This window comes from Triturus cristatus, chromosome 1_2, assembly GCF_964204655.1.
Source record: "Triturus cristatus chromosome 1_2, aTriCri1.1, whole genome shotgun sequence".
Classification (NCBI taxonomy): domain Eukaryota; kingdom Metazoa; phylum Chordata; class Amphibia; order Caudata; family Salamandridae; genus Triturus; species Triturus cristatus.
The window spans coordinates 863,885,869-863,905,830 of record NC_140580.1 but is presented as its reverse complement, the minus strand read 5'-3'; the positions used below and the strand labels follow the sequence as shown (position 1 = coordinate 863,905,830).

At 41.9% G+C, this 19,962-nt stretch overlaps 1 protein-coding gene across 6 annotated transcripts in view; it reads left to right on the top strand.

Annotated features, from left to right (window-relative positions):
* Positions 1-19,962, top strand: part of PRDM16 (PR/SET domain 16) — a 1,086,739-nt gene that overhangs the window by 1,009,127 nt on the left and 57,650 nt on the right. For 4 of the 6 annotated variants that reach the window (XM_085609165.1, XM_085609160.1, XM_085609179.1 and 1 more), the window contains 5 exons: positions 1,043-1,241; positions 7,498-7,645; positions 8,006-8,170; positions 12,609-12,762; positions 18,117-19,524. In XM_085609165.1, coding sequence (XP_085465291.1) covers positions 1,043-1,241; positions 7,498-7,645; positions 8,006-8,170; positions 12,609-12,762; positions 18,117-19,524 — 2,074 coding nt within the window. The remainder of the gene's footprint in view (positions 1-1,042; positions 1,242-7,497; positions 7,646-8,005; positions 8,171-12,608; positions 12,763-18,116; positions 19,525-19,962) is intronic. The other 2 variants (XM_085609172.1, XM_085609170.1) reach the window with 1 other exon arrangement.

Genomic DNA, 19,962 nt, shown 5'->3' with positions numbered 1-19,962 from the left:
GAATAAAACACCGAAATTCACAAGTTATGGTTAAGAGCAAACTATAACTCGCACAGCAGCCATGCAAACCATAACTCGCACATACATAAAAAACAGCCATAGGAAGAGGAACTCGCCCATTGATTTATGATTGATAAAACGTATGTTAATACAGTTGCTACAGACAAATTCACACTATAACACTGCCCACAAAGGGCTCCAGAACCGAACTGGGCTTTTGTCATGCAAGCACTAATTTCTGAGCAATAGTTTGATAAACAATCTTAACCTTGTTCAAGATATTTTTCACAGCAGAGAATTCACATCACAGAGTCACTGTGTGCATCTCGAAAGCTTCGGTTTAGCTAAAACCACCAGGGTGGAGTAAATGTGAAGCGCCCACGCCTCCTCCCCTTCCAGAAGTCACTCTGCTGGAAGATTTACAGCTCAGTGGCCGATTGTTTAACTTGGAAGCTTGGTCAGGATGCTGCCTTCTAAACTTAATAATAGCTGCCCTCATTTTAATTTGTTTGACCCTCAACTTCAGTAATTTATGATACGCGTTAGACCTTCTGTATGGTTCCCAACTCCCTCCCAACAAACAACTTGATTCCTTTTCCTGAACTGCTTCACAATTCAGCCTTCTGCACCAACCTTCCTTGGCTTTGCTGCCTGTCTCGCTTCGCTTCCAAGAGATCACTTCAAGAAAGCCCTCCACATCGTCACTGATCTCAAGCCACTGATTGAGGCAAGGGCCCTCAAGTGGCTTTAATTAAACAACCTTTTATTTGACAGAGAATTTTAGAAGAAGGGCAAAAATAACATTATTGTATCAAACTGCAGTATTGGTCTTAAAGTTCTGTGTTGAAGTTCGAAAATGGCCATCGCGAGACTACATGAAAAGTTCAAAAGGGAACAGGTGGATTGAGATGCTTCCGGTCTACTACACAATATATCAGTTGGTTCAAGTTTTAGTCTTGGGATCCTGTAACTGAAAAGGAAGTGTGAGTTCAACGTCTCCCAGAGTGCATTGGTTCAATAGCCTTAACTGTTTTCATTTCAGAGGAGCCCATTTTCCGCTGTGAGGAGTGCGACGAGCTCTTCCAATCCAAGCTGGAGTTGCGGCGGCACCAGAAATATGCTTGCAGCACCGTCAGCAATCTCTATAGGAGCCTGAGTGAGGAGATCAAGCAGGAGGGCTTCGATGATGACGCTGCGCACGAGTGCAAAGACTGCGAGCGGATGTTTCCCAACAAGTACAGGTAAGCGCGTCATGGCTGTGGGAGGAGCTTATCTGGGCCTCCAGCGGCAGAGCTAACTTTGATCTAGTAGATTTAAAATACTTTCATGATTCTCATGTTATATTAGAGGGACTTTCATGGCACTAACTGACATTAGTGTATGGCATCATACTTCCTTTTCTTAATCTGGGCATCTTTTTATAGGGTTCTGAGTACATTTGTTTGATTGTGAATGTTGTTTTTAGAGTTTGACTGTGAAAGGTTAGAAGAGTTCATGGAAAGTTTACTGAAGAAGTGGTTTGTGTTGGTTATTGTTAATGTAATATGAGTATCATTTAGGTAAAGATATTTTGACTGTCTTATTATACAAAAATATCTCTGCAGTTGAGGGTTGGGATAGTGACATATTGTAGTGTGTTGACTAAGGAATTCAAGTATCAGTCCAACCTGACCTAGAGAGAAAACTTGCTTTGGTATTCAACAATAATAGAGCTTTTTTAACACTTGATTTTCACAACACACAATAATATGTTAACAATAATAGCTATTAAAACATATTTTAAAGGGAAAAAAAACATTTAGGATCTTGATGATACAGTGTTTTGAATAATATGAAAATGAGTTCCCAGATTTCGGATTATTCTTTGGCAATTAGATATGTTGACAATATAAATACAAACACTGTGTCTGTAGACAAATTTACAATCAAGACAAATTGACTAAAATAATTGGCAGGACACAAAGGAGTAAAAATATTAAAGGGCAAGTTTGGCAGTACTACATTCAGAATGTGGTAGTCTATCTAAGCGCTTTGGTAGGGTTATGTCTTATGTGTAGATGCAGAGGTGCTATAGCCTATAAAAAGTCAGGCACTTCAGACAGGTAAGTACCTAGGAACGCCCTTTATGGATGGAAGAGAGTCAGTCAAGCGTCAGGAGTGGCTGATATGTCGTCACTGTCTCTGCCCCAGCCCTACTGAACTTTCCGAGTCTTTGCTGTGTGTGTGTTTGAGGTGCTCTTCTTTTTTTAGGCTTCAATGCTGACCTCTTCAATAAAATCTGCAAACAGTACATACAATAAACAAGCATTGGAAAAACCATTAGGTCTGCTGTTGGCTTGCATCATTTTATTTATTCTGTGCTTGTTTTGTCATGGTTTTTCCAAAACCTTTTGTTGGGGAAGTCACCTGGTCCTCAAAAAAAAAAAAGTTTAAACGCAAAAAGCTATTTCGGCCTCAAAAAGCACATAGAGCATTGTAGTCCCCAGCACTGAAGGGGCTATATTGTGTATAGAGCAGAACGCAGTGGTGGAAACGAGCTGACCCATTGCACCCTGATGTATGGTTTAGTAGGCGCAAGAAAATTGTGACTGGCACAATAACAGACCAATGGATGAAGAGGACTAGCTAAAAGCACCTAATAAGTATGTTATACAAGCAATTTTAATAAAATAAAAAGGTCTTTGTTAACGCCAGACCTCAATATTGAAAGTTAGCTGTCTTCTAATGGCTTTGCCTGTATATAACATGCACATGTCCAAAAAGAGAATTTTCCCAAAACAGGGTTCATATTAGTCATATTTGTCAAGTGCTTCTCATACAGTCTAATCTTTAGTAGTGACAACCAATTGCTGCTATACTGAGAAACAGAATTACAAGAGTGGACCCAGTCCAGGTGGTGAGTTAAGACTCCCGCCAAAGAGTCTCTTGTTTTCAAGCCGACCACAGAAGAAACCTGTCATGGTTTGAAAGTGCAATATAGAAGGGGAGTCTGTGACTGGTTCCATGGAAGAGGCATCAGAAAGTGTCATGCCACCATCATCCATTCCACGTTCTTCACAGACAAGCAAAAAGCAAGCAGTGCCCACAGAAGATTCAAGAACTCACCTCTGACCTCGACCTTCAGTAAACTAAGATGACCCACTTGTGAGGGGCAGACAAAGCAGCAAAATGTGTCTTTGACAAGATACATAAATTGGGGCAACCTCCATAAACAAAACAAAATGTTTTCAGCCCCTAACAAAATGTAAAGAGTGCTTCATTCCTCGCTATTGGCTGTCTCTGTCAATGTTAGTCATTTTATCAACCTTGCAAGTATGAAAGGCTGGATTTGTCTCACCAGGACTCAAGCTCTGTTAGTCTCAGCAGACAACAGAAGCTAGTGTTAAACTTAATCAACCATCATGCGGGTTTAGCAAGTGATGTCAGCCATACACAGGCACAGGCATTTGTGACAAAAGAATTATCTAATTGTCTTGTTATTGTGGGACACTGTGTTTCGAAAAAGTGTCTCACTAGCCACTCATGCCAGAGTAATGTTTGTTTATTTATTTATTTATGTATGAGATGTAATGTATTATTCACTTATACATTTTTATAAAAGTACAAACCAAAAACCACCCACCTCCTCTTTGTTAATTGGAATTGGAACCAGAAATACTTCAGGTCTAACTTAGTTGGATACGTTTTTTTTCTACCTGTCCTTCCTGCCCCTATTTAAACAAACATTTTAGGATTAGGGTTGCACCTTTCCACAAGAAAAATACCAGGCATTTGTTGTTGTAAGAGTCAGCAAGGCCTGGCCATCATACTAAATATGACCTTAAACAAACTCGTATGTATTCATTTGTAAAATGACTTTTTTCATTTTCAATATCTGTCAGGGATTGCTAACACAGCTCTGGAACACATTTAAAAGTGCTTCCTCTTTATATTTGCTGTTTGAAGTATTACAGATAAGGAGTAAAAACACCAGCTTTGGTTGATTTTGCTTATTTCTGCACCGACCAGGACATTAAAATACCGGTGCTGCCGGGATAAAACCGGTCGGGTGGGAACCCTGCTTAAAATCCAGAATGTTTACAAAAATAATAATAAGAGGGAGGAATGGAAAATGTTTTTTTCTCAAGCCCTCTTATCTGACATGTTTTGCAACCTATCTTTTATTTAAGGTTATTGTCACCCAATATAATGCAGTCATGGTCTACTGTCTTCAGAAAGAGAAAAGGTATAAACACCCTTAAGTAATGCCACTGGAAGTATGTGACAGGGTAGGACAAAATTATGCAGCACGATCGACTAAATTATGTGGATGGAAAAGGCTATTTGTGCGGCTTTACGTGGCACATTTTGGATTCTATTACTTCGTTATTTTGCCATTTTTACACTGTAATACTGGTTGGGCATGGGTTTTAGCTCAATAGTATCAGTTTAACACCCAAACCCAGCAATAAGCAATGGAAAAGTGAACAGTCGACCATTGCGAATGCCTTTTCACTGCACGCCAACTTGTGTAGCTGCACTTTTTGTAACTTTTGATCCATGTGACTTAGGGATCATTTTCGTTAAGATGTATAACTTATGCAGCATATGAAGTATTATGCAGCAAATCCATAATTATGCGGAAATAGCACAAACAGAGAGTTGCATTAGCCCAGCTTTTAACCATTTAGTATTCGGGAACCCTGCCATTCACATAGATTTAAAGGTACATCAACCCAAACAGCTAGATCACTGAAACTTCAAAAATACCAATCGAAACCAGATCAGGCCTCTAAGCAGTACTTGGTGGGACTAGATGTTTATTGCGCCTTTTACCCAGCGCTGTGCCTTTCACATCCACCCATATGAATGGATATCGAAGATACACCCTCAGCCGCGTTCCCAAGCTTAGTCTCTGCAAGCAGAGAATAGCGGGACACTTCCTGAAAGGAAGCCTGACGCCTCTCTGCGTCCTGTACGGCCGGCACGAGGAGATTGAGTTGCGCCTTGCTGCTTTATGCAAACGTGAGCAGCGATTGGCCCCGGTGCTTACGTTTGTCTCGCGGTATTATTGTTCGGATGAGGTGAAGCTCAAAGGTGCAATATAAAACCGTCACCTCCGATGGCACGCTATTATCTGATGCATTCCAAAAAGCTCACCGTTCACTGCCCTCTATGCAAAAAACATAAAGACACGAATTAGGCGAGGGCAAACAAGCAATTATTTCTGAAAGCAAGCACAGATTATTGGCTAATGGCTCAGGTATCTGCTTCGGGTGGGAATCGGTCGTGCACACAATACTGCTTTCTCTGGCGTCTAAGAACTGATGACACACAGTAGTGAGTTAAGCCACTTGCAATGCAGTAGGTCTCGGTGTGGACGTCCCTCCCGTGGGAAATAATATATATATATATATATATATCCCCTAAATGATAGACCATAATCCTTGCTACCCATGCTCTGACTAGAGCCTGAAGAAACGTATGCTTTTGACGGACACCGTGAGTAAGTAATGGAGAAAATGTGTTAAAAGTCACCAGCACAGTTCATTCCAAAAAACACATCCGAGGTTCGTTTTTTTCCTGTGATGTATGTGTCAAAAAACCGTTCGCCTCTCTCCAATCAATCACTGGAGAAAGGCCACAAGCTACCTTTAGGCCACAGTTTACTTTGATACACAACTCCACTTCGAAAGCCAACTCTATTTAGCATTCGAATGAAACCCAAGGATTTTTGACAGCAAGATTTTCGACAGATAATCAGGCACAATAATGGTGGCAAGTTATGCAAATTTCAATTTTGCTCATTTCAGAATGGAATGAACACGTGTTCAATTTGTTATCCCCATTCCAAGGCCTGAAACTCTGATGTGCAAATTGTGTGCCCGATTCTTACCATGTCTAACATAATCGGCTATTACTGTGTGTGCAATTCGCATCCAGAATAATGAGTTATGTTGAATCAGGACATCAGTGTTATATTTTGCACGTGAGAAAAGTCGGAGTAATTTCCTTGAAAAGTGAAACTGTTTTTTGTGCTGTTCTTGGGCAAGCCTTGATAAGATTTGCTATTTTTTTCAGGACTAAGGCATGTGGCGGTTGCCCCAGTGTCCAGTCCTTCTCAACCTGGTTGTTAAACTAGTGAAATTCACCAATAACCACAACATTGTTTTTAAGTGTCTCTCAAAGATAATGAAATCTCAGTTGCATCTACATAATCAGCCATATCCTTGGGTGTTAGGGAAACAGAATTTGTCTGAGCTGGAACCCGTGATCATCTTAATTCTGAAGAAGGGATTTCCCATCTTGCATTCCAATCTGCATTTAGTACATTAGCGCCAATGGACACGGCGCTGGTGGTTGAAGCACCATAAACATAGCATTTTGAGCATTTTTGTTTCTTCTTTTTGAGTGCACGTTGGCAACAGTTTTGCTTTTAAATAAGCCCCTATATTTGTTAGACGACATCTAGGCTACAATTTTCTTGTACTATATTATTTCAGGCCCATTGGGCAACATTGAACAATGTTAAGTCTTTCTTTATTGCTAGTAAGTGTGGCACTAGTTCCAAATGTTTCTAGTCTGTCTCAGTACTGTAATTGTTTGCTTGTCGATAAGTAGTTCTAAAGAGATAGAAGCATCTGCTACCATACCTCTTCCAGGATAGCGGCTATGGCATTGATCCCTGTGGCTGTGTATACAGGTTGTCCTACAAGTTAACTCCACAACTTAAGCGATGTTGCTTCTTGGTTAGCTCCATCACCACTCTTTACCTGCCTTTATGCAACAGCTCTTAGTTATCACAGCTGACGTGTTGCCTAAATAGGAACGTACAATGTGTCCACTTTGGGATTAAGCTTCCCAAAGTTTATTCGGCCCAAGCTCAATTCACTTCTCACAGACTAAAATTATGCATTAGGGTCTTCAGATGAAGTCAAAAAATATTCTCGATTCCATTCTTTGTTTCCATCCCACACTGCTTGCAGCACATATGCTAACTCATGGAGTGTGCATGACGGTGCATTTGCTACAGCCTTGTCAGGGGTAGTAAGCACTATATGAATACAATAAATACACACAGCATAGTTTGAAACCAGACTGTTCCACTCTGTCTATACACACTGGCACACATGAACAACATTACACCAGAACCTCCTGAACAATATACTTATGGCTACAAATACTTAGCACAGCATCAGGATGTTACCTCCAGCGCAGTGCTGTAGTCTTACATTTCATTTGATGTGTGTGTGGGCTCCTCAGAGCCTGAACACCTGCAGTCACATTATATGTGCTGAGCACGACTTTAAAGATGGCGTCCTTCAGAAAGCAGCATCAGGCTCCTTGAATTGACTGAGTATATTCTCCAAGGCCGAGGCAAATGTCACTGAGAAGCTTGCACACAAGAGTAGATTCCAAATGTGGAAAGCAATCATCTTAAGTCGTATTAAATCATATGTACTACACCCACAATGTATTGCCATTCATCTGTTCACTTGTGCACTTTTTATTCTCCAGTTTAGAGCAGCATATGATAATCCACACCGAGGAACGCGAATACAAGTGTGACCAGTGTCCGAAGGCCTTCAACTGGAAGTCGAACCTTATTCGGCACCAGATGTCACATGACAGCGGCAAGCGATTTGAATGTGAAAACTGCGTGAAGGTACTGTAAATGTCCAAAAAGGGGTTCACTATTTAAATCACAATTTTCTTTAAATGATTTAAGGTTGAATCAACCCTCTAAATCAACGCACAAGGGATTTTAATCTGCCCATGAAACTGCTTAGTGGAGGTGTCAAAGTTGGTTGATTTTCCTATTAACTAAGTTTACCCCTTCTCATTACCCCCAACCCTTACAAAGTAGGTGTCAGGCCCAGAAATGCTCACTACGCATACCAGAGGGCACTAGACCACTTACAGCAACCATACTATGTCACTCCCCGCAACCCAGATGCAACATAGTACATCGCCAGCTTCACGAGCAACAGCCTGACATGAAGAAATTAACACAAACTTTTTCCAGCTCGGAGACGACGAGCCGCAGCCATCGCGAGGGCAGTCCGAATCACTGAGCGAGGCTCTTGAAGTGAAAGTTAACCTGAAGCCAAGCCAGAGCGGGACTGTATGGCACAACGAACGGACCGATGGCGACTCGCTGCAGATTGCTTCACTCACATGGCAAGCCAAGGCAAGTGCTCTCCAAGGAGCATGATCAAGGTCTCCAACACTCCCACTGCTTTCAAACAGCATTATGTGTTCCCTTTGTTTCTAGTGTTTGGCACCATTAGGAGTTAGTAGACATGCAATCCTGAGTTGCTTACCCAAAAGTAGTTATTTTTGGAACAAACTGACCCTGATGACAAAACTAAGGTGGGTGTTTCATGCTGGCCAAACCTATTTTAATAAGTATCAGACAGAATAGCACTTATTACTGCACACAATTCCCGCTAATGACTTTAACCAAACGTCACTACCACAAGCTCCTGTCTCTGGAAAGTTAACAGTGAAAGACCAACTCTAGCAACACCCTCCCAGAGTGAATATTGCTCGAAATCAAAAGTTTCCTACTTTCTGAATTGTGCTAAAGCCCTTTTCCGTAAGTAAGTCCTTTACCCACAGACCTGCATGCTTACTTGTTTCTCTCCATCAAATCAGAGCCAACACATTGTTTTTTACTGGCAGTTGGGCTTTATTTTTAAACCCTGCAATAGAGTAAGATGCAGTCTTGAAACTCTTCCATTTAATACCCGTAGGTCACTCTAGTTTTACAGCACAATTTCCAGCATGCTATTTTAGTATAAGGAGCCTACCCGTGAGTTGGCTTATTTGCTGCTTGGTACTAATTTAGAGAGTCTGTCAGCCAGGTAAATGATTGGTTGGTTCGATAGCTGGATTGTGGTTGGTGTGCTTGCTCGACACTTTGATGGTTTCCGTTTTTAGTTGGCTGTTTCAGTTTCCTTTATATCTTTCTGAATATTACATTGGTTGATCAGATGACTGGCTGTTTTTTATTTCTGGTTGGCAATATTTTGGGTTGATTGGTCATTTACCTGTGTGTTTTTGTACTGAACCAGTTGAATTTCTCTTTATTTGGTTTTGTGGTTGGATACAGAACTGACTTTCCAATTCGTTTTTGATGTGTACATTGTCTGGTTTGAATGTAGGTTTTTTGGTTATCAGTTTGTAATAAAATAATCAGTTGTTTAATTATCAGCCTGGTTAGCTGGTGAAAATGTTCCATAGTTGTTTACTTGAATGGACAGTTGATATTTGTTATGAGTCAAAGTTTGAGTTATGAAACTGGCTGTGGTGTAGATAAATTCAATGGGTGTAGCATTTATCATTTTTTTATGAGCATTGCCTGCTGGTGAGCAGTTTGCTGTGTTAATTGGTTGGTGAGTTAATTGACTGATTGGTTATCTTTCAAATATTTTTTTCCCGTGCTACTTCATTGACTGCTTGGTTGATTGTGTTCATGATTAGCTGATTTACTCTCTTTGTTTTCTTGATTTGTGTTTTGAGCATTTGGGTGTTTAGCTGGTTCCTTCCAAAGGCAGCTAGCAGTTCATTAGTGTAGTGGCTTGCTAGCGGGGTAAATTCGTTCTTAGGTCTTTCCTACCACAGTGCATGTGCTTTTTTTTGCAAGACATTTTGTTAGCTTACAGCCCGCCCACTGCTTACCATTGGTTGGCTATATTATCACTCTTGCTTGCTCCTTATCCGTTGGTTTCTGCGACTTTACTTCCTTTTCTTGTGCATGCCCATCCCCAGGAGCCTGACCGAAGTACTTGTGTACTTCCACTGCTCGCGTTTTGGCAGCAAATGTTTCTTTTTGTTTAAGCTCTGCATTAGAGTGCACGTGTTTTCCAGTTGTCTCCATCATGTTCTTCTCCACTTCTCCGTATCATGCTCTCTCAGAAATGTGCCTATGTCCCCTATCTGAGCTTATGTTGACCTTTCTCACCCATGAGCTTCTGTGCCCCCGCATAACTTTCTCTCATCTGTGTGCTAATATCCACTCCCATATTCACATTGCCATCTCTTCCCCTTGTGCTTCGGTACCCAAAATGTTTCTCTTGCTCGCCCGGGTGATTCTGTGCTCTGCTCTTCTCCACTTTGCTCTCATCTCTCGTTTATTCGTGAGATTCTCCCCTCCCTCATAATGTTGCTGCCTCTCATTCGTGTGCCTCTCCGCCTACACAGTCTCCCTGACCTGCTACCCTGACACCCCCACCCCATCAACATTTTAAAAAGAGCAATGACCCGGTGCTTGACTCCATTATTTTGTAGATGTGCCTAGGTGTGTTTAACACATGTAGTTGCCTACAAAATGTCACAGCCAAGTGGCCGTATCTTTGTGCTTAAACTTTTTGTTTTCTTTCCTTTATACTGTAAGCATCTGCTTTGATGCAGTACAGCATAAAGAAAAGACATTGGTAGAGCCAAAAGCATCTCTAATGCGAGAACCTTTGGCTTTGCCTATGCTTGTTCAGTTGGCTGTCTAGCTGACAAACTGATGAGTTTGTTGAGTAGCTACTGGTTTGTTGATTAATAGGTTACCTGCATGTTTGGTAGGTTGATTAACAGATTTACTCAATTTTTTATTGAAATGTTTAGTTGAATGATTGCTTGTTTTGATAACCAGCTGGATTTAAAAGAACAGCCTGCAGTGTTTTTTTTCAACCAGCCAACTCCTCGTTTTTTTCAGTGTTAAAACATTTAAGAGTGAGGACTACACTTGAAATTCCTTCTATATTAATATATATTATGATATTTTAAGCTGGAGATTTTCCCTTGTCTGTCTACATACTGAATCAGTATGTTGAAAAGTTATTGATACACTATTAAATAACAATGATCATTGGTTTATGATGTACAACAAAAAATCCATAGCATGTTTTTTATTTGCTTCCTGATGTTATATATGTATATTAATTATAAAAACATGTATTTCTTGGTGAATACGTGATGACTATATTTATATGATAGTTTGCTCCCATGGCATTTCATAGGTATGCTAAGCAAAATGTATGAACGTTATACATTCTGTTCTAACCATTCTATGAATTAGAGTGTTCAATAAAAAAAGGTCAGAATCCAAGATTCTAATTCTTTAGCTAACACTTCAAACCCGAGGCAAGCAGCTGGATGCATCTGGAATATGGGAAATGACAAGTAGGAACTGAGCACCTTAAATGGGTTCGCCTACAAAATGTATTTTAATCTATCTAAAGGGAAATCTCAGTCATTCACAGTGTTACAATTTTTTTTTAATGATGCCTGTACAAGGATAAAAATATTTTTGTTTGGTAGTGTGTCCTTCTGACTACCTGTAATTTTCCAAATATAATATAGCCACTGGACAATACGGCTACCTATAGTTAAAACTCATAATTAGCTACTAATCTTGGTTTACTTTTAATTTTGTTTTATGAAAAGTGCTGCTTTTAAAAATTACAATATAGAAAGAGAAGAATGTTCATCATCCATTCTAAAGCTTTTCTTTCCATGACGACTGTTATGTTATGTTATATTATGTTACTGGGTATTTATAGAGCGCACGGCTACTCCCAGGAGTGTCCCGGCGCTAACACAGAGGTGTCAGGCAAACACAGCTGACCAGTTCAGTAGAGAGCAGAGAAACATTTGCTTCTCATCACTGGTTCAACAACCTGCCTCGGTGTTCTCTCTATTTTGTATTAATGTTTTGAATTATTTTTTGATTGAAAACCACTGCTAACTAGAGGTGTTACTGCATTGCACAACAAACGCTGCAATATAGCTCTAATTTTGGCACGTGGGCTTTAGAGCCTTTGAAATGTGGTAAATTGAGGCAAATGAAGTCACGGCTCCTTGGCGGCTGTTGATGCGCCTCACACAGGTGTCCGAAGATCTTCACAGTGTCTCTGTCTTTGCTGAAAACACCTGACAATATCTGTTCACGTGCCACAAATGCCTCAAACAGCCTGTCTTTGCTCCCTAAGTTCACGTGGTGGGTAAAAAAGTATTGCGATTGGATTCTGGTGAGAAGAAGGCCAACGCTCTACCTATCCCATTGAAAAACCATTACCAAGCAGGAGTTGCTTGGTTGTGTACTGCACCATTTGTTGGTGGTTTGAAATCGGTTCTGCCCTTTCCACGTAAACCACCATCTTAATTTGTACCAACAGACTTCGTTGTCCCAAGCATGAAATAGGATAGTCAAGTAGTATATTAACCCCTTCTGTGCCACGCCCTTTCCCCCTCCTGTGCCGGGGGTTTTATTAGTGGGTGGGGTTCATGACGAGATAGTCTCGTCATGGGCACAGCGCGACCGTGCTCCATGACGAGACTATCTCGTCATGGGCACTGAAGAGGTTAATATAGATTAACTTTTGCAGTTACATCGCCTTCTGATGCCTTCAAAAGTACCACCCTAACTTAAGCCCTCAGGCTGTCGCGGAGATAAATTGCGTACACGAAGGTTAGGGTATCTATCGTAACCATATTTGGGGAGGTGCTATCGTCTGTGATAGTACTTTCTAGACTTGCAACACGTTTTAGGTCATTGTATGAATCGACTCTGCTTCTTCATTTCCAGGTTTTCCACAAGAAATTAAATGTTGCTTTTTTTCTCTGTCTTTCAGGTGTTTACTGACCCAAGCAACCTCCAGCGGCACATCCGGTCACAGCACGTGGGCGCCCGGGCGCACGCCTGCCCCGACTGCGGCAAAACCTTCGCCACCTCGTCTGGCCTCAAGCAGCACAAACACATCCATAGCACTGTCAAGCCTTTCATATGTAAGTTGTCCTGCCCATCACAGTCCTGACTTCAGCTGTAATTGCACATATCCGGAGGGCCGCCCAAGCACTGGCAAGGCCCTGCCAGCCCTGCCTGTCACTCTATAGGTCAGAACACAAAATGAAAATCTGCAGGAATTCATTCATTATTTTTCTGCACTGCCCCCTTACTCGCTTTTTTCTCAGTAAATAGTCATGGCATGTATTGACTTTTTGACGAGTTAACATTCCACCAATACCATGTACTCGAATCTCTATTTTCTACCTTTCTTCACAAGTGCTGTTTCTTTGATATAAACAAATATATGATGTTTGAGGTCCTTATGATTTCAGATTATAAAACCTATTTCTCCTATCCAGACCGTTCAGCGCTTATTCAAACAGTCTACCGCCTACTTATAAATTGTTGCCTTTCCCCTTAGGTCTCAGGTGTGCCTGCGGGTGCAGGAGACTGTGCTTTTTTGTAGTAGGTTTCAACTCCAGGGCCCGCGTATCAACCGCAACCCCTTCAAGGTACAGAGGAGGAAGTACTGACAATCTTCGTCCTGTCACTTAGCGTCCATCTCTGCAGTTGATCATCTATGGCATTGTATCGAGTTCTGTAGACCTCATGTAGACGGTGCCCTCAAATTTTGGCATCTGAGCCTCTATAGGTATAAAGTAGCCTTCTGCATAGCTCCAACCTTACTTAGGCTGTATTGGAAAATCTTCAAAAATCTGAACATGTTGTCTGTGAAGGATAAAGAGAGATGGGAGTGGAAATAAAACCAAGCTTCCTGATAGTAGTTTTAAGTTTAATCATCGTGTTCCTTATTTCAGAAGTAGACAAAATGATATACTGGAAAGTAAAATATATTTTCATTGCAGAGCATTGGATATCTTTAGTTTAATTCATCACATATTTTTAAACAATAATTTCCATGATTAAAAAGTTATATTTTATTTTTTTATTTTTTAGATTTACAAGCAATTTTATCGGAGTTTTTGTTTGTGGCATACTGATGCGGAAGACAAAGGTCTGAACATGTCAGTCCAGCAAAATTGCTGCATACATATCTATCCATGTGTATTTTTATTTTTCGGACGGATCAGCAGCACCTAATTTTGGTAGGATTTTTGCCCTGATTTTAGGAAGTAAAGCACGTTAATACTTCGCTTGCCCAAATTATGTTACTGATTAAAAGTGGGTACCATTAAACCAATGTAGGGGCTGTGTGCCAAAGAGGGCTGAGGAGGACTGAGTGATTCTAGTGATCACATCTGCCATCATATTCTGCATTTCTGTGGATGGTATAAGTGGTGGACATTTCAGGAAGCAGCTAGCTTGGAGTCAGCTTGAAGCCATGTTTGTGTGGTCCATTACAGTCACTTAAGCTGCAGTAGTGTGGGCTAGATACGGGTGTGGCCTTATAAAACAGAAAGTACGTACTGCGCTAATATGGAATAGAAGCCAGAAAGTGTCACTTGTTTGGGATCCCCATTTCAATATCACGCTCTAGGCAGGTCTTTTATCAGCTCCACAAACACAGTCACTACCAGTCACTTCCTTGAGATGCAGGCCTTGCCTTTATTAAGGCCAACCTTATTGTTAGAAGACTATTTGAAATAAACATGACCTAGAAGTACAGTTCCACTCCATTGAAGAAGTCCACTTCACTGACAAATAATGCCCTATCTTTATCATCTTATGAGAAGGACCCACTACAATAAACGTATTATTACATCTCGGCCATCTGAAAGGAACAGACCTCCAGAATTGAAGGGGCAGATTTACTAAACTTTTGGACTGGGTTTGCCTCACGAAAGTGGCACAAACCTGTGCAAAATATTAATTTGAGATTTACTTTCCAGAGTAAAACTTGTTTTCAACTGGAAAGTTGCCTTAATTTAATGGTTAGCTGCGCTTTGCACTGCCTTTATTACTTTACATTAAGGAGCCTTTCCGAAGGGGGCACGTGGGCATTCCCATGCAACCACCCATGGTTTCTGATGCAAAGCCATATCTACTAACAATGGTAATCAAGGCTTTGTGCCCAAAAAATAATGCCTCTTTAAGGCAGGCCTTAAAAAGGAGGATGTTTTTATTTCATCAAACTTTTCAGATTTTGCATGTGTGCTGCACTGTACAGCACACATCCGAAGGTGACATTTTTTTGTAGCAGCATAGTATTTTGTACTGCAAGGGTACCCATCCAATGCAAAACATATGCTGTACACAGACATCTTTGTAATGTAGTGCAAAGGTTTGGGCGTGGCACTTGACAGCATGATTGTGCGCCAGCTCTTGGGAAGCGAGCAGGAGCTCTATATCCTAGTACATAAGACGCTCGCTGTCCTGCTCTCTTTCACAAAACATAGTGCGGCAGCTATGATTGCTGCTCTGCGTTGTGTGACAACGCTGTAACACCTGCCCCAAGTTTGTCTCCAAAGAGACCTTAAGGACAACCTTTAGTGGGTTCACAAGCAAATAGAGGCTCCGGCTGAGTAAAAGACTGTATGACTCTGACTTTAGCCAGGATCTTTGATTGTGTGAACAGGTTTGCTGCCAGAGGCTCTCACACTGAGGCAGGGCTGACGTCATTTTGGTGAGCTAAATATCCATACTACCCACAAGCGCCATTGCCCATTTTAATTACCCACTGTGTCACAGGACATCGTCTGGCAGCTGTGAAACAGCCCTGCTCTAAAATTCAGAAGCAGGGCGTCTCCCTTGAGGATGTGAAAAAAATAAAGCAAGCACATTTCACACAAATGCAGAAACTTGTCAGTTTCAGGAAATGGCCAGCAATTTGAGAGACAGAACATTCCTTCGGCAATAAAACTTAAACTTTTCAAAAACAACAAGAACACATGTTTTTTCTTCTTAAACCAATCCCTGTGTCCTGGTAACTTTACTCTCAGAGGTATCCCAAGTTTGGGGTCAAAAAGGCAGAAATATTTTCCGAGCCAGGAATACAGTTTTAAAGTAAATAGGTTGCTTATCGACACACATAATAATAGAGAATAAAACAAAGCCATACGAATACCAGGCTGTCTTACCAACAAGCAGTGAAAAACAGTCTTTGAGTCTAACACATTTTTTCATTAGATTCTGTGACAAAGTGATTAACCCAAGGGAGAGGACATGATGCAGTTATTTACATTTATTTTATATGAGGTATTTGCAGACATTTGTCCTTGCCAGGAGGGGTGGTGGCGTGTTGTCCATCATAAAACTATGCACAAGCCCTAGGTTGTGTTATGGAGAGTGGCGGGGGGCATTTACATAGCATGGTGAAGCTGGGTGAATTTCTGATTTGAGGATTAGGGTTCAAAGGAGAGACTACTAGAAATTGCTTTTATAAAATGTGTCAATGGTTTGAACTAAGAGTTTTTTTTTCCTAACTCAGCCTTCAACAAGTTAGACATTTTAGGTCCTTTATGGCACATGAATTGTCCATGAATTGCTGTCCCTGAACTCCATGCTTCAAATTGCCCTCACTGAGCCCTGGAAATCAGAAAAGGGTCTCCACTCTCCAGCATAACAACTGGTGTGAAAATGGAAAGGCTAAGGGACCCATAATGAGTGAGTCAAAATAGACGAGACATTTCTTCCTCTCCCCAAAACGACCAATATTATGGGTATTGGTAATCTGGGGCGAAGGAGGATAGCTAATGCAAGAGACTGAAAACCTGGCTCAACCAATAGGTTCCAGTCCCGCAGCGCCATCCATAGACACCAGGATACTCTCCCGGGTGATAAGCGTGCCATACAAATAAACATAACATAACCTACCATAATATAACATAACATAGCATAACAATCGGGAATATCACGATTCTCAGTGTTTTTGCACTGATTCTTGATGTTTTTCTCCAATACCAGCCAGTTTTTTACCTGCTTTCAGCAGTAAGAATGTCTGGGGGTAAACACACCACAACTTTGGTGCTCACCTAATTCTTGTAATCACGATGGGGGCCTGTAACTCCCGCCAATGGTCACATCAGGATATAAAGGGCACTCGTGATCAGGCCCTTCATGGGGCTGCACCTGCAGTCCTTGCCTTGAGCAAACGCAGTAAGGACCTTGTTTGTATAGGTGAAATTGTAAAGTTGAGGATAATAGAGAAGGCTGCATTTTGATAGAACTATACTTGGTATCGCTTTCTCCATTGAGAATAGAACTCTAGCGGTCCTCCCTCTTGCTTCCTTCTCCTTCTTGGCCATCCTTATCCAGTCTCTTTTCATGGGGCTCCCCCAGCACTCACCCCAAAACACTGATAAATGTGTGTTAGGTCTGTGTGCCAAAAGTACCCTTCCTTCCGGCTACTACCAAAAGATGTGCCCCATCGGCTATACCCTTACTACCTCCATCTTAGCAGAAGGGCGCATTACAGAGAGGCCAGCCAGAGAGGTGCCGTTAAATGGAGTAGGAATAGCGGCTGACTCGATAGGCTTGGTCCTCCTTTGGGATTAAATGCTCTGCATCTTGAGACAGTAGTGGATTGGTCTGTAGTGAAAAAGAGACAAGTCCCCACTCGCCTGTGCTGGTTGTAGGCCTCTTGAGCTGAGATTCAGTTAGTCACATGTCATGCCTGGCATGTGTCTGACTTTGACCCGGTTTAACTACTTTCCCTGGGCATTCGATTGTTGAGAAATCTCAAATTCCCCAAACAGCAAGTCCACCATATTCAGTGTTTTTTTCATCTTATGTGGCACCTCATATGATGACCTTACATCAGCCCACAACAAAACCACAGTGTTCAATAAAGCATAAATGTTTTCCTTTGCAGTTAGAATAGACTGGTGGAATTCAGCAGGGTTATGCTGGTGCTGCTGCAGCATTCATGCCAATGCTGTGGCAATCCATGAATGCAAGAGCTAAAAGCGCACTGAAGGAGCCCCAGGGCTTGTTAACTCTAAATAAACCACTCATAATGGAACTACTGTACTAGTGAGTTCTTCTTTCTTGTGAACGCTCGAGTTAAAAAGAGGTAGACTGACAAAAAAAATTTAAATTGTGTTTTGATTTTACAATATTTAAATAGTACTGCTTTTTCAGTAGAAATATGTCTCCTGCCAGGTTGAATCCAGAAGGAAGGAATCATGGCTTCCGAATGAGTCTAGAATGACGTAAGACCTTCATAGACTTATGTCACTCGTGGCCCAAAAGGTGGTAAAATGACCCATTAAAGAGGAAAATCAACTGCTGATTTTGATATTTTCAAAGTTTTCCAATGTTTTATTTAAAATTGTCTGCAAAGTCTTTAATCTAGAAAAGGTGCAAAATATGTAGTTTCACTTGTCTGATTTTGCTGTAAAATCTTTCCTTTTATTTTATATTATTTTTGTTTTGGTTTCTGTTGGTATTCCAGGTGAGGTCTGCCACAAATCGTACACACAGTTCTCCAACCTGTGTCGCCACAAGCGGATGCACGCCGACTGCCGTACCCAGATCAAATGCAAGGACTGCGGGCAGATGTTCAGCACTACCTCCTCCCTCAACAAGCACCGGCGTTTCTGTGAGGGCAAGAACCATTACAATCCGGGGGGCATTTTTTCTGCCGGCTTACCTTTGAACCCTAGCTCCCTGATGGACAAATCCAAATCTTCACCACACCTCAACCACACCAGCCTTGGTTTTGGTGACTACTTTCCTTCGCGGGGGCATCCGGGGAATATGACCTTCTCCCCTGGTCCTCCGCATTTCCCAGCACTGACTTCAGGATTTCCAGGGATTTTCCCTCCCTCTTTATATCCTCGTCCGCCTTTATTGCCCCCCTCACAGCTGTTGAAGAGCCCCCTGAACCACACCCAAGATGCCAAGCTTCCCAACCCTGTGGGGAACTCGGCATTACCTTTGATGTCTACTATGAACAGCAACAACCAGGCCCTGGAGGGAAAATATGGCAGCAGTCTGGAAAACTCATATATGGAGAAGCTGAAGGCACGGAGCAGTGACATGTCCGATGGCAGTGACTTTGAGGATGTGAACACGACTACCGGCACAGATCTGGACACAACGACGGGCACAGGGTCTGACTTGGACAGTGACCTGGACAGCGACAGAGATAAAAACAAAGAGAAAAACAAACACACTGAAAACAAGCAGGATGTGGTAAGCAGCTCTGTTTCCTCCAGTTCGAACAACAATATGCCTGACCGACCCTTTTTCTATTCCCAGCATTCCTTTTTCCCACCTCCAGAAGAACAGCTTCTGCCCAACATGGGGGCTGCTAATGACTCCATTAAGGCAATTGCTTCAATTGCAGAGAAATACTTTGGTCCAGGTTTTATGGGCATGCAGGAAAAGAAAATGGGTGCCCTGCCTTACCATTCCATGTTCCCCTTCCAGTTCCTCCCCAACTTCCCCCATTCGTTGTACCCAGCTTTCACGGACCGGACCCTGAATAACAACTTGCTGGTCAAGGCAGAACCAAAGTCACCCAGGGACCACCAGAAAGTAGGCAGCGCCAGCTCTGAGTCCCCCTTTGACCTCACCACCAAACCCAAAGAGGTGAGGACAACCCCGGCACCACTTCCACCCAAGGCTTTGGCGCCAACCTTGCCTACAGGGGAAGAACAGCCACTGGACCTTAGCATCGGCAACCGGAGCCGGGCCAGCCACAATGGTGGGCGGGAGTCCCGGAAAAACCACATCTACAGTGACCGCAAATTGATGGCCAACGATGTGCTTCCGAAGATCTCTCATGCTCAGTATCCACAGCAACCATCTCTGCACTATGCAAAACCTTCACCATTCTTCATGGACCCAATTTACAGGTATTAACACACCTTGTTCTAATTAGATGCTGCTATTGGTTGATGTTTTTGTCTTTATGAAAAGCAGACTGTGAGTGCAGAGGTGTGATATCTAGATTTTCTTTTTAATGTTTTTTAGTGGGAAGACGTAAGGGAGGTGGTCTGTTGGTTGGGGTACCAGACGAGCCTCTATCAATGGGGACACCATGCTGCAGTCATGAGTTTTTAATTTAACAAGCTGTGCCATTTTAGGATTTATTGTCTTGGTTGCCGTCAGATAAATGAATTGGACAAATGTACCAGACTGAAATGTTTTGAGATACCAAAGTGTATGAATGAAGCAATGTGCCCCCACGGACAAGGAGCGCTTGAAAAATTGACACTTAAACTACCATTGCTTGTTTATGTTCACTTTCAGTGTGCTACTCTTCTTGCGTGAGATTGACAATCATCAACGTG